At 42.1% G+C, this 13,544-nt stretch overlaps 4 protein-coding genes across 4 annotated transcripts; all 4 read right to left on the reverse strand.

Annotated features, from left to right (window-relative positions):
- Positions 1-171: 171 nt before the first annotated feature.
- Positions 172-2,696, reverse strand: VTP21DRAFT_8055 (uncharacterized protein; the record flags this gene model as incomplete). The annotated part of the gene is made up of 2 exons (XM_069398864.1): positions 172-2,295; positions 2,370-2,696. 2 exons carry the CDS (start codon positions 2,694-2,696, stop codon positions 172-174), a joined length of 2,451 nt encoding a protein of 816 aa, XP_069245918.1.
- A 1,779-nt stretch (positions 2,697-4,475) lies between these two features.
- VTP21DRAFT_8056 (uncharacterized protein) lies at positions 4,476-6,575 on the reverse strand (the record flags this gene model as incomplete). The annotated part of the gene is made up of 2 exons (XM_069398865.1): positions 4,476-6,155; positions 6,237-6,575. The coding sequence occupies 2 exons, from the start codon at positions 6,573-6,575 to the stop codon at positions 4,476-4,478; spliced, it is 2,019 nt and encodes a 672-aa protein (XP_069245919.1).
- Positions 6,576-7,361: 786 nt separating this feature from the next.
- VTP21DRAFT_8057 (uncharacterized protein) lies at positions 7,362-9,765 on the reverse strand (the record flags this gene model as incomplete). Its single annotated transcript, XM_069398866.1, has 2 exons — positions 7,362-9,341; positions 9,421-9,765. The coding sequence occupies 2 exons, from the start codon at positions 9,763-9,765 to the stop codon at positions 7,362-7,364; spliced, it is 2,325 nt and encodes a 774-aa protein (XP_069245920.1).
- Positions 9,766-10,576: 811 nt separating this feature from the next.
- Positions 10,577-12,987, reverse strand: VTP21DRAFT_8058 (uncharacterized protein; the record flags this gene model as incomplete). The annotated part of the gene is made up of 2 exons (XM_069398867.1): positions 10,577-12,592; positions 12,661-12,987. The coding sequence occupies 2 exons, from the start codon at positions 12,985-12,987 to the stop codon at positions 10,577-10,579; spliced, it is 2,343 nt and encodes a 780-aa protein (XP_069245921.1).
- Between the last annotated feature and the right edge of the window lie 557 nt (positions 12,988-13,544).

Below are 13,544 nucleotides of genomic sequence, written 5' to 3' on the forward strand. Positions count from 1 at the left end.
TTGTTTTGTTTGTACTAGGATGACATCAAGCATTATATTAATATAAATATAGTATACGCTCAGTACATTTTCATTAAAGTTTATGTCAAAATTAAGAGAGCAGACGATGTAGAAAATTTACTACTATAAAGTATCCATCATAACCAAATGCGAATAGATACGACAAGTTAATTATATTGAGAATCCTTGCCGCCCATTGTATGTTGGCGTGCCTTGATGACCCATTAGAAGTTGAGACAGATCTTGTTCCTGATTTTGTAATGTAGTGCACACAGCGGGAGTCGAGATGGAATCATTCTGCAAAAATTCTAGATTGGCATTGTCTCCTAATTCAGTGAGCAAACCGCTTAACTCTCTATACGAATCCGATTTACAAATCTTGGCTTCTTCTTCACCTAGACATGCTGGAGGTGAAGGCAAATCAATTACGTAATTAGCTGGTTGAGATAGGTTAATAGATTCAATAGGCTCGGATAACGTTCTAATACTCTCTGGTTGGAGAAGATTCTGTCTGGGGAGATCTGAAAAGGGAGCGAAGGAAATGTGAGATGGCTCATGGGCCGGTGGAGATGGCCACCCAAAAATTGACTCATCACTTGGTTGGACCTGTGAAGAATTCGATTGGGAAAACTCCATAGAATGCGGCACGCTTGAGGGCTCTTGATCTTGAGTGGGTTGAAGCAGTACGACTATTGACTTATTCTCATGCATAACCTCATCTTTTGTTTCCAAATTCACTAATGAATCTAGCGTTACACGAGGAATCACTACAGTTATAGTAGCATGGGGATTGCCATGCGCATTCATGTATCCAGGGGATCCCGCTCCCAAGCCCTGATCGTCGCTAGCACGGGCTATCACGCCTTCGATCAAGCTAATTAGCTTATTATCGTGATACCCGATATGTTGAGAATTCAATAAAGAAAAAGTCATCTTCAACCTAAATAATGCTTCTCTGCGTTGACTATCCGTTCCGGCTCCTGCCACCAGAAGGTGAACGCACGCACTTGTACTCAATGCAAACACAATAAGCGAATGGAGTGGGAGGCTGTAGGAATCATCGAGAATAATCTTAGCCAAATCCACAATTGTGTCGGCCGACGCAATGCATTCCGAGAGTCGATCATTTTCGACCGTCAGAAGGATATCATTGCCCGATCTAGGAAAACGAGAGTGAATCAAGAGAATGTTGAAATAGAGTAATATCTCAGCTGCATTCACTGGTGATAAATTTGATGGGATGGAGCTCATCAAAGTGTGTAGTGTAGTCGGCAGAATGGAGACGAATTTTTGTAGTGAATAATGTTCACCGTCTGCCACCTCCCCTTTTTCGGGATTTAGAAGAGAGCGAAAACCGGTAGCCGGAGTGATTTGCATCCAAATTCCCGATAGAAACTCTGTTAAGTAGGCGAAATTGTAGAACGTGCGAATGGCGTGGGGGTGCTCTTGATACGGAGTGCAATATCCGTGTCGTAGGTCGAGCGCATACAAGACTGACTCATCTTCATTCTTGACGGGAAGATGTAGTTGTTTTTTGAAAAGATCCTTATCAACCCTTGTCCCAAGTTGGAGGTAGCCCCAAATGAATGAAATACGCATCGCCCACCAAAGGTTATTACGCAGCTCTCTTTCCACAGGGTCGAGTTTCAAGTCGAAATGGTCGCTATCTTGTTCATGGATCCGTAGTTCATGCGCCAGCTTCCAGGTCATTGCCATCAACGGTATGGCTTTTCTAGGTTGGCCGTTATAAATGAGTTCAGCGCCCAAAATGAATAGACCTTGTAATTTGGTGAGTGAAGGTTCTGTCTTCTCATGTTCAAGCAATGAGAGGGCATATTCAATAAAAACGGATCCAGGTCTCCCGCTTTTGGTTTGATTAAACAGCGGAGTACGCGACAAATTCAAGGCAGATGAGAACACGACCGAGTATAGAAATGGATCATAGCGCTGATCGCGATAATTGTTAAACATAATTGTGCGGCTTAGAATAGTGGGGAACGTATTCAGTTGGAACCAGGCATTGATAAGCATGATGCCTTGGTCGTAACTAATTGATTTTAGCGGATCCCGATGCTTGAAAGGTAAGGGAGTTGGCTGATATCCTTCGTTGCCCTTAATCAGTCGAAGTTTTTTCTCAACACTTTCATCGATACTTAGCGAACTAATCCTCTCAAGAATTAGGCCAAGCATTTCATTAGTCATAACTTTGGGAGCAGGAGAATAGGCAAATTGAATTCCTCGCGCCCATCGCCACCTCCATCTACGATCAAGGACAGGACTAGATACTTGGAATATCTGGTAAAGGGGTCAATAGAATAAGAGTTAATACTCAACATTCATTTGAGAGGTTAAATGAAATGGAATGTTACATTCAAGCCGTTGATAACCTGATCGATTTTCTCGACGTACATTTGAAAGCGCTTGTACATGTTCTCTTGCTGTTGCATTTTCAAAGCTCGAGAATCGCGAATCTCGAGTAAAGACTGTTTGTCATTGCCCAAAAGACGACCGCGTGGACGTCCTCTACGGAGCTTGCTCTCAATAAAAGTACATTGTATACCAAGATGTTTGCAGCGAAAGCAACCCTGGCTATTTCCATCACACCTTAGTTTCTTCTCCCGGCAGTTCTGACACGCACGGCGGATGCGATTCGACTTTTGGTAGGTAAATCCTTGAAAAACGAATGTAGCTTCCATAACAATCGAGGAATGATCAATTAGAGGAGTATTATTAGGAGTATTATTGTATTATTATAAAGATAATATAAAATTTTCAATCAACCACCATCTTCTACTTTTGTAGCAAAAGTCGTGGGTATTCCTTAAATACCGTCAAGGGTGATTAAATATATTGCTATCAGATAATCTTAAACAAGCATTCGCAGTCTTTGCCACACTGTTTGCTGTGTGGAGGGAGCAGATCTAAAATTGGGCAAATGAAATTCAATTTCATGTTGCAAATATTTGTCAAATAGTGAAACAGTGAAGATTAAACCGAACTCACAAAAAGGTAATAGTTTTAACTCAACAGTCTAATGTATAAAGTCTCAAATTATATCCCCTATAGTCCCTATTCAAGGGCACATTTCTTCCAATCCATCACTATAATATATTGCAGAATGTCAGCGCATAATAATCGGGTGGGGCATCGTTTATTTATTCAATTCCTATCGCTTTGTCACCGTGCTGGGGATCAGTTTCTCTCGTACAGCAATATCTTCACATGGGTTTCGAACTGAAAAAGTAACATCCCATTAAATCCGCTTCCAATTAAGGGATATATTTTTAAAATGTGACCGTTTTATGTTTATTTATTATCTAACTATGCTTTCCTATCCCTTCTCCGCTTCGTCCGTGCCGCGGAAGTGCTCCTGATGTCATATATCTTGCCTGTTGCACATTCGCCAAGTTCTTTGTGCACCTGGTCTCTTTTGCAAGGTACTTAGCAGCATTTATCATGGTTTTGAAGTCAGTTCATTCGGCAATCGATCCCTCCTCAATGTCACGCTTGGACCCTTTACCAATACAGGTAATTCACATTACAAAATAATGTTTACTCGATAAGGAGAGGTTTTGGTGCCTAACACCCAGCTACCTAATTACTATTCTTTTGCTGATCCCCGCATGAGCCAACTAGTGCCCAGAGAACATGTGTGGAGAAAAATGCTTGAGTGCACCCTCACAATTGCGATCAAATCAAATGTTTGAAAGTTGACGCAAGGCTGAAGTTGCGTAGAGCAAGGGCAATGTGTAAGACAGTAATAGAGTTTACAAACTCTGACAGACAGAAACACTTTTGGAAAGTCATTCTCTGCTAATATTAAACATACTCGCTGGCCTGTTATTTGCATTATCCATTATTAAGCTTATTTCCCTAAATAATCGGCATCGAAAATACGCTTGGGCTTGGGAAATTTTCCTTCTGCCTTTGTGAACCTGACCTTGAGTGGCAAAGTATTCCAGTTTTATCGTTAACTATGTATCGGGTAAACCTCAATAAATTTGAACGGAAATTACAGGGGCAACGTTTATTCGAATTGGATCAATAGAAGCTTGAGTAATAGGTTGAATACTCTTTCGTATTCTGAGTGTCAATTGGAATATATGCCAGCATTGGATTTCCATTCGACAGAATCACCTAGAAAATGCGTCTAATTTGAACAGCTCTAAATTCCAGGAATATGACTAAAGAGTTCTGATTTTGTAAATCATTTAATGATATGAAGTTGTCATTTAGCTATATTATATACAAAGTCAGTTTATCTACAAGATTATTTACTTACAATAACCTGCTATTTCAAAGTTATTTGCATAATGAGTAAAATAAAACCATGGTTGCTAAAATAACAATAAAACGAAATGTTTGAGGTAGGGGACATTTGGGAGCTCAGTTTGTGGGATAGGCCGTAGTAAAAAATATTGAAATATCTATAGTCTAGAGGTCAATCCCTTCCTTTTCATACCTATACTTTGCTACTATGCTGTTGATGAAATGATAGTTAATCTAGTCGTACTTGACGATGAGTTCTTTGGCGATTGTATTAGCATAACCAACACGCTCGTCATATTAAACGCAAAATTATCCGTGACATTAATGGCCGAAAGTGGCTCCAGGCTAACTCTAGGAATCAAGACTGGAATGAGAGTAGATGGATCACACTGAGGAACTTCAGCAACAGGTGTAGGAGCCGGACAATTCTCAGAGCGTTCTATCAAATTCTCGAGATTTCGGATGAGCATATAGTCGTAATATATCAGAGACTCGTTTTGCAAAAGAGAAAGGATTCTACGCATATTTCTCAGAGCATGTTCACGCTGTCCGCAAATTCCTGATTCAGCTAAGAGAATTTGAATACAAGCACTCGTACTCAGCCCAAATACTGCTATTGAATGCAGCGCAATGCTATCCGGGTCATTTATCACCAGCTCGACTAGATCTACTATAATATTTGCTGATGGCACGCACTCTATAACTGCATCACTGTAGATAAACACAATTGGACTGTCACCTGCTTTCGGGAAGCGGGCATGGATATAAAGTGTGCTGAGAAAAAGTAGTATTTCTGCCATGTTTAACGGTGGAAGATCTTCTGGAATTTTGTTTATCATCGTTGCAAGCTTGGAAGGCGAGAACGATATCTGGGATGGTGGAGACATAAGAAAATTTTGTGCAGACTCTTCATTATCGGGGTTATATAAGGACTGAAAGCCGGCAGTGGGGGGAAGTTGCAGCCATATTTCTGTCAGAACTTCCGTTAGATATGCACAATTATAGAAGGAGCGGATTGCTTGAGCTTGGTCTTGAAGTGAAGTGAAGTAACCATGTTTCATCTCGAGTTCATAGAGGTACGACTCAGTCTCGGTTTTAACAGGCATTTTCACATAACTAAAGACTAATGCCTTGTCTACCGGCGATCTGATATGAAAATAGCTCCATGTAAATGCAATTCGCATTGCCCACCAGATGTTATTACGAAGTTCACGCTCTACAGGATCAAGTTTCTCATTAAAGCCTTCCATGTCCTGCTCTGGAATTCGCATCACAACTGCCATCTTCCATGCCGTTGCCAGCAACGGGATCCCGCTTTTTGACCGACCGACGCGTGCCAAATCGCATCCCAAGATGAATAGTCCCTGCAGTTTAGTAAGAGATGGGCTTTGTGTGATATGATTGAGAAGTGAGAGAGCATATTCCGTGAAAACAGATCCCGGTCTCCCGCTTCTGGTTTGGTTGAAGAGAGGAATGCCAGAAATCATCAGAGCGGACGAAAATAGGGCGGAGTAGAGAAAAGGATCCACTAGTTGGTTTTGGTAGTTATTAATCATGACAGCGCGACTGAGAATATTAGGGAAGGTTGTCAGCTGAAACCACTTATCGATAAGTGTAACTGCTTGGTTATAGGTGATTGACTTGAGGGGATCTTTATGTCCTAGCGGCATGGTTGTAAAAAGACTGTTGGCGTCCTCTCCATATTGAAACAAGATAGGGAATTTCTTTTCAAGTGTTTCCCCTACATTCAATGCGCTCAGATTTTCTACGAGAATACCAAGCATTTCGTTGGAAATAATTTTTGGATAAGGATATTGGATTGAATTCATCCGCCGGGACCAATCAATCTCCCATCCAAGATTAGCTGTGGGATGAGCAGTTCTAATCTATAAAATGAGAACGGCAAAATACATTTGTGTTAGCAACAATGAGAAGAGGCCCAAAATACGTTCTGTATATTAACTCACATTCACGTTGGCAAAGGTGGGATAAAGCCTCTCTGCACACATTTGTACTTGTTCGGACATGCGTGCAATTCGCTTTTTACGAACCAGTTCTCGAGGAGTCATTTTAGCTATTCCATTCTCAGAGAGAATAAAATGACGGGCCTTAGAACGACCCCTTGGCAATTGGACTTTGGGGTATACACATTGGATGCAGTGTAGCTTGCAGCGAAAACAGCCGGAAATATTACCATCGCATTTTAGCTTCTTCTGACGGCAATAATAGCATGCCTTACGGCTGCGGCAGGGTTTTTGGTTGAGATGAGGCTGAAAGCTCAAAAGATTGAAGCTGGGGTTAGACATGAATAGGCTGCTGAACTGCTTCTCTGTTAGTGTGCCTGAATTGACAGTTGAGGTGTAACCTAGTATTTATTGATTTGAAAGGGCTCTAGAAGGTATTAGGTTAGGATTCAGGGATGAGTTCAAAATGGAAATTTAATTTCATGTAATGGCACAAAATCTGGTCTTCCCCAAGCTGAAACAGAATCTTCTGCGCATCAAAATCAAAGCGCGGCAGTATTGTAGCCATTGCAACACAGAATATTCTTCTATGAGGAGCATTCTATATATTTGTATACTAAAGCTGTCAAATGACGAAGTTGCACCCCCTAAAAATTCGAATTGACCGCTTGCTAAATCTTCAGATAAGCACTCAGAGATCTGATTCTGGTTTAGTTTTGCCCGAATATTATTCCCAAAAAATTTTTTTCAATTTCATGCAGAGTAATTTATGAATTGTCAATACCAACTAATATCGCAGATAAAGAATATTATCACCTGAAGCGCAAAAAATGGCATATAAATACTTTCAAGTGCTGATAGGCAGCATACATTCAACAATCCTATAATGTCATTGAACTAAGAGAGCTAGAGCAAAAAGCAGTTGATATATGAAAAGTACAAGTAAGAGCATATGAACACATTACAAATAAACAAAATAGTTACAATGATATACAGGTGTAAGGTGGAAGATAAAGAGTTGTATATCTAATTGGTAGTACAAGCAGGATTAGCTGGCATCACCATAAAAATAGGTTCAGATGAATTTGCTCATTATAGCCAAGGGGGACATGTTACTAGCTCAATTATTCAAATATTGTAGTTAAAGTTTGAAATTGTGCTGTAAGCATTTTGTCCATATTCAGAATTGGTTACATCTCTCATGGCAGGAGGAATGGTGCCATTAGGATAGAGGGAGAGGCCAGGAGGAAATTGTACCTGTGTATCATGCGCTGCCGTTGACCGCACATTACTTCCGAAATTATTCTTGGAGAGCGAAATTAATTCTGTGGCTCTCTCTTGTAGCTGGATTGGATCATACCCCTCTAAACTTGTGTCAATGTTTTCAAACCACTTGACATCTGGATGCGTTGGCAATGAATGTTCGATTGGAATGGAAAAATCGAATAGTGAGGACGGCACAGTTTGACTTAGGTCTAGAGTGGGAATAATAACAGCCATTAAAGCTTTTTCTAGTGAATCCTCAAGACCAGTTGTCTCTATTTTCGCTATTGATTCAAGGCTCACATGAGGAATGATAATTGGCTTGTTGGCTTGTCTGCTAAAATTCTCCTCATTTTCACTTTCAAGCCTTGCAACTTGAACTTGTCGGCTCTCCAAGCGGCCCAGAGCTTCTTCAATGGCACGAATAAGTCGTCGATTAAATATCACAAGCTGCTTGCATTCCAACAGTTTTAGAGTGCGATGTAAATTTAAAATTGCCTGTTGGCGCTGGTTGCCTGTCCTCGACTCCGCTATCAAAATGTGAATGCATGCACTTGTATTCAAACCGTAAACCACGAGAGGGTGCAGAATTACGCCATTTAAATCATTGAGAATATTTTCCGCTATATCCACAACGGAATCAGCAGGTCCCACACATTCTGCAAGCAAACTTTCCTCCACGATCAAAAGTGGCCCCTCAAAGTTTTTAGGGAAGTGAAGGTGAATTAGCAGAATGTTGTAGTACAGTAATAGCTCTGCTGCGTTAAGTGGAGCAAGGTCGCTGGGGAGGGCATTTGCCAGCATAGCCAAGTGTGCAGGTAGTGTGGCCAAGTCTCCCCGGGAAGAGGGCAGTTTTTCACAGACGAGCTCACCCTCCTCCGGATCAAGCAATGAGCGACGGCCCACGTCAGGTGTGATCATGAGCCATATCTCTGAAAATATAACTGACATATGCACGAAATTATAGAAGGAGCGGATGGCTTGTCCATGTTCAATCATAGTTGTATTGAGACCGTGTGCTTGATCCAACGCGTAAAGGGCTGACTCGCTTTCATTCTTGACGGGCATATTCACCTTGGCCTCAAAAAAGATCTTGTCGATCCCTGATCCAGCATTGAAATACCCCCATGTCATAGAAGAGCGCAGCACCCACCACATATTATTGCGCAGCTCACGTTCCACGGGGTCTAGCTGCAAGTTAAAGCACTCGCTATCTTGTTCGTGGATTCGAAGCTGAAGAGCCATTTTCCATGCCGTGGCCACTAGGGGCATTCCCATTTTTGACTGGCAGAGATAGATCAGATGGCCCCCCAGGATAAATAGACCTTGCATTTTGGTGAGCGAGGGCTCGGGTGTCTCCTTCTCAAGCAGTGATAGTGCATATTCGGTGAAGACCGACCCAGGCCGTCTACTTCTGGTTTGGTTATATATAGGAATTCCAGACATGTTGAGTGCGGAGGCAAACACAGCCGAATACAATAGGGGATCGTAGTTATTATTGCGAAAATTTCGAGTCATAACAGTGCGATTGAGAATGGTGGGAAAGGAATGGGTTTGAAACCATGTATTGATAAACAATAGCGCTTGTTCGTATGTAATCGACTTTAGTGGATCTCGGTGCTCAAACACCCGGTTGGCAAGTTGCCTTTCCTCTTTTCTCACTTGCACCATAGGAAACGTTTTTATGATCTTTTCACCAATGCTCAGAGAGCTTACTTTTTCGATAAGAATACCTAACATATCGTTGCTAAGCTTTTTCATATATGGAGCATGGGTGAATTTCCTTCCGCGGTTCCATGGCATATCCCACCCCAGATTAATGTTAATATCAGGCGGCAAATCGAGCTATATGGTAAAAGCAGTGAAATAAGCGGTAAAATACTATAATCATCCAAAAAAAATATTTTGCGAGTCTAGCTCTTACCTCAATTCCAACGATGAGATTCTCATATTTATCGAGGTATTTCATATACCGCTGAAGCAAGTTTTCTTTGAATGACTGACTAATTTGGGACAAAATCGGATTGCTGATGTCGAATATTATCTGCTCGTTCTGTTGCAAAAAGCGGCTGCGTGGACGACCTCGGCGGACAATCTGGCTTCCAAATGAGCACGAAATACCGAGCATTTTACACCGCGAGCAACCTTCGAGATTTCCATCGCATTTTACCTTCTTTTTGCGACAGCTGCGACATGCCTCGTGGATATGATAGGCATTGTCGTTGAGAGGATCATGGATAATCACAACACGCTGCGTGACGGGTGGCATGGATACATAAGAATGTTGATAACTAAAGGGAGCTGAAGTGCCCGGAAGAACTGTAATAAATAGCCAATATGTTACTCTCACAACAAATAGCAACAGCTAAAAGCTTGAGTCTCTATGAGCGGGTTTTATTTTCTCGCTAGGCGCAGATCAAATTTTATATGCTCCATACCTCCTAACAAGGCAGCTGTTCTCCCAAATAGGTCACGTATGAGGTAAGAGCCTTCTTACAAGTGATAAGCCACATGGGATAAAGCCTATTGTAGATTCCGGAACAATATCATCTCCATGTTTCAGAGGAGAAAGGAACCCCCGAACTTGAGCACAGATTTGAATGCGCCTACGCTCTCTTGTCTCTACGGGGTTTTAGTCCAAATCGATCTGATCCTCTCTCCTCTGGAACACGGACTGAAATCCCCTGCTTGAGACATTGCTCTTTTGCTCGACACAAGGACCCCCCATCCTTAAGCAAGCCCAAATTGAGCTTATAGCAATGGCGAGGATTGGACCCTTCGAATTGATTTGTCTATCCTCACTAACCTCAAACGTGCCACAAAGTTTACATAACTTTATTGACTAGTCCCGTGCCTCTTCCGCATTTCTTGTGTATTTCTATCATGACCCAGCATGGTACGAATGCACAAGAAATGCAGAAGAGTCTGAAGAGTCTGAAGTAAAACATTACAGTGCAACTAATATTAGCAGCAGATATATACATCAGTTGCAATATATAATAAACACACATTACAATTACGGAGCTCAACCAAAGGAATTCAACTAGGATTCAATATGGCTGGATTCCCTGGGATGGGCTTTACAATACAACATCAGGTTTAGGTTTCTCGAAAAATATATTGAATGCTAAGCTGTCAATGGGTGCAGAAGAAGGCTCCGCGTTATGCTCGAAAGTGTCGAATTTATCTCCAGCCATCTGATTTTCGGTCTGAATTGTTTGGGTAGTATCTGAAGAGTATGTGGGTGATTCCAGAAATGAAGCGAAAGAATCTTCCAAAATACTTTCGACAGCAAGTTTGGGAGCCATATCAGAGGGATTGGGCGATAAGTCGCTGTCCGAAAAGTAGGGGGAACACGAGCTCAATATATCTTCGATCGTCTCCTGTAGGTTGTCTAGTGACGAACCCGGTGAATTAGCACAAGCGGGAAGTGTCGAAAAATGGGATGTCGCAGAGGGTGCAGCACCAGATTTACTCACGACCATAACCAGCAAAGTGGGGAGTTCTTCTGCTGAGCCGCTCTCATATTTTCTTTCCAAAAGGGATATCGACTCGAGACTTGCACACGGGACAACGACTGGAACGATTATTCGGTCGTCGTGGTTGCTTAATCCTGATAGCGAAGTGGATAATGAAGGAATCTCATATTTCTCTGCCCGAGAAAGAAAACTTTCGATCGTGCGGATGAGTCTGAGCGCTGTGTGCCCCAAGTATCTGCACACTAGTAGTGAGTGTATCTCTCTTAGTTTCAAAAGTGCCGCCTCCCGCCGCTCTCTCGCACCTGACTCTGCTGAGAGAATATAAACACATACACTTGTATTCAGTCCAAACAATACAAGTGGATAAAGCGCAGAGTGTTGAGAGTCCGAAAGAGCAACCTTTGTTGAATCTAGGACTATATCCGCAGACGACAGGCATTCTGTAATGGCATTGACTTCAATGAAGAGAAGTAGATTGCTGTCTACCTTTGGAAACTGGGAATGGATGCTGAGAATGTTGAGGTAGAGGATGATTTCGATCGTATCTGTCAAGCTCAAATCCTCTGGAATGGATTCCATTGCCTCCCTCATCTGGGCAGGCAAGGATGCCAAGTATTGTTGCGTAGGAATCTCTCCCCCATCAGGCTCGAAACAGGGCAGATCCATCAAACAGAATGTTCGCTTGGGACTTATTCGGACCCAGATGTCAGACATGATTGCTGTCAAGAAGGCGAGATTGTAGAAATCTCGAATAGCTTGAGCATGCTCCTTTAGCTGCATAACATTCCCATGTTTCAAATCCAGGGAGTAGAGCACAGAATCATTCGCGTTTTTGACGGGCAGTTTCACGTTCTGCATAACACAATGGACGGAAAATCTCGCCCCAATATTAAAGTATCCCCAAAGGAATGAAGCACGCATTACCCACCAAATGTTATTGCGAAGTTCACGTTCTACAGGGTCGAGCGGCTGATCAAAACCATCGGTGTCCTGTTCGTGAATCTGCAGGTCAAGCATCATTTTTGAGATCAGAGCTGACAAAGTGATCGACTTTTTGCCTCGGAAAGAATCCGTCATATGAGAACTGAGAAGCATCATGCCTTGCAACTTCGTTAAAGAAGGTTCTGGGGTTTCGCGCTCCAGCAAAGACATTGCATATTCAAAGAAAACAGATCCTGGTGTTCCTCTTTTGGTTTGATTATAGACGGGATTTCCTATTCGCTCCAGTACCATACCGAACACGACCGAATAGAGCAAGGGATCGTACCGTTTTTCGCGGTAATTCTCTAGCATGAGGGTGCGATTGAGCATGGTAGGAAACATCGATATATGAAACCACTGGTTGATAAGCAAAACTCCTTGATCATATGGGATGGATTCTAAGGGATTTTTATAATGCGATAGACTATCCTTGCATACCACACCCACATCTTCCGCCGCATAAGAAAGCGGGAACTTCTTTAAAACCTTCTCCCCTATGTTCAATGCGCTTATCTTTTCAACAAGAATAGCAAGTGCATCGTAGATCAAAATTTTGTTCAATGGGAATGGCGGAAGCTGCATTCTCCTACTATCCCTCACGTTGGCCAATACAACACTCTCTGACACATGGGTTATCTGAAAAGATATAAAAAAAATGAGTTTAGCAATACAATTCGTACTTGAAATCCCAAGCAGACAATCACATTAGCTTGATCTTCCATAATTCTAAGTTTATCAAATAGTCTCTGAAATTCCTCCATCATGTTTCCCTGCATTGTCACTCGCAGTAGTACAGGATGTCCCACATCAAAGAGGATCTTCTCATATTGTTGTAGGAAACGACTGCGGGGTCTTCCTCGGCGAATTTTTTCACTCTCAAAGACGCATTGGTGGCCAAGCCGTTTGCATCGCAAACAACCATTCGGTTCTCCATCGCACTTTAGCTTTCTTCGACGGCAGGCTTGACACGCCTTTCGAGCTGAACCTTTAGTTTCAACACCGGACCTCCAGACAATTAATTTGGGTGTCATCAATGTATTGACTATGACTAGCTAAGAATACGTGGTGTTGGATTGCTACTGAATACTACCATTCAATGCACGGACATGTAAGAGATAAACACCTATATATATATCACACTACTTCGCCCTCTATTTCTATATTAATGGGAGTTAAATAGGATCCGATCACCAGAAATTAAACGGGCTGAGTTGAATCTCGGTGTTTTTGGATCCACTTTTTTGATGGAGATTCAAGTAAAACAATGGTTTCATGGCCGGAATTCATTCCCGGCGTCCTAGGGTCGTAGCACAGGGTTTTCTATCCTCCAGCAGTAGCATCCCTGCTTTTCCCTAATGCAGTCTTGACTGGTCTTATGAAGAGCATCCTGCACGCCATGGACCCTATTGGCAACTAAAGCTAATTTGTATCTGACTAGTGGGGTATATATTAAAATCGGCCTTGGCCCCTTAGTTTTAATTTCTCGACAATAACCGTGCACGTACATGACTAAATATTGTGAAAGGTGTGTGATACCGTGGTTAAGGAGTAGAATAATGACTTTATCTTGCAATAGCGAAGAAAATCT

Source organism: Calcarisporiella thermophila, assembly GCF_041956535.1.
Source record: "Calcarisporiella thermophila strain CBS 279.70 unplaced genomic scaffold VTP21scaffold_36, whole genome shotgun sequence".
Taxonomy (NCBI): Eukaryota; Fungi; Calcarisporiellomycota; class Calcarisporiellomycetes; order Calcarisporiellales; family Calcarisporiellaceae; genus Calcarisporiella; species Calcarisporiella thermophila.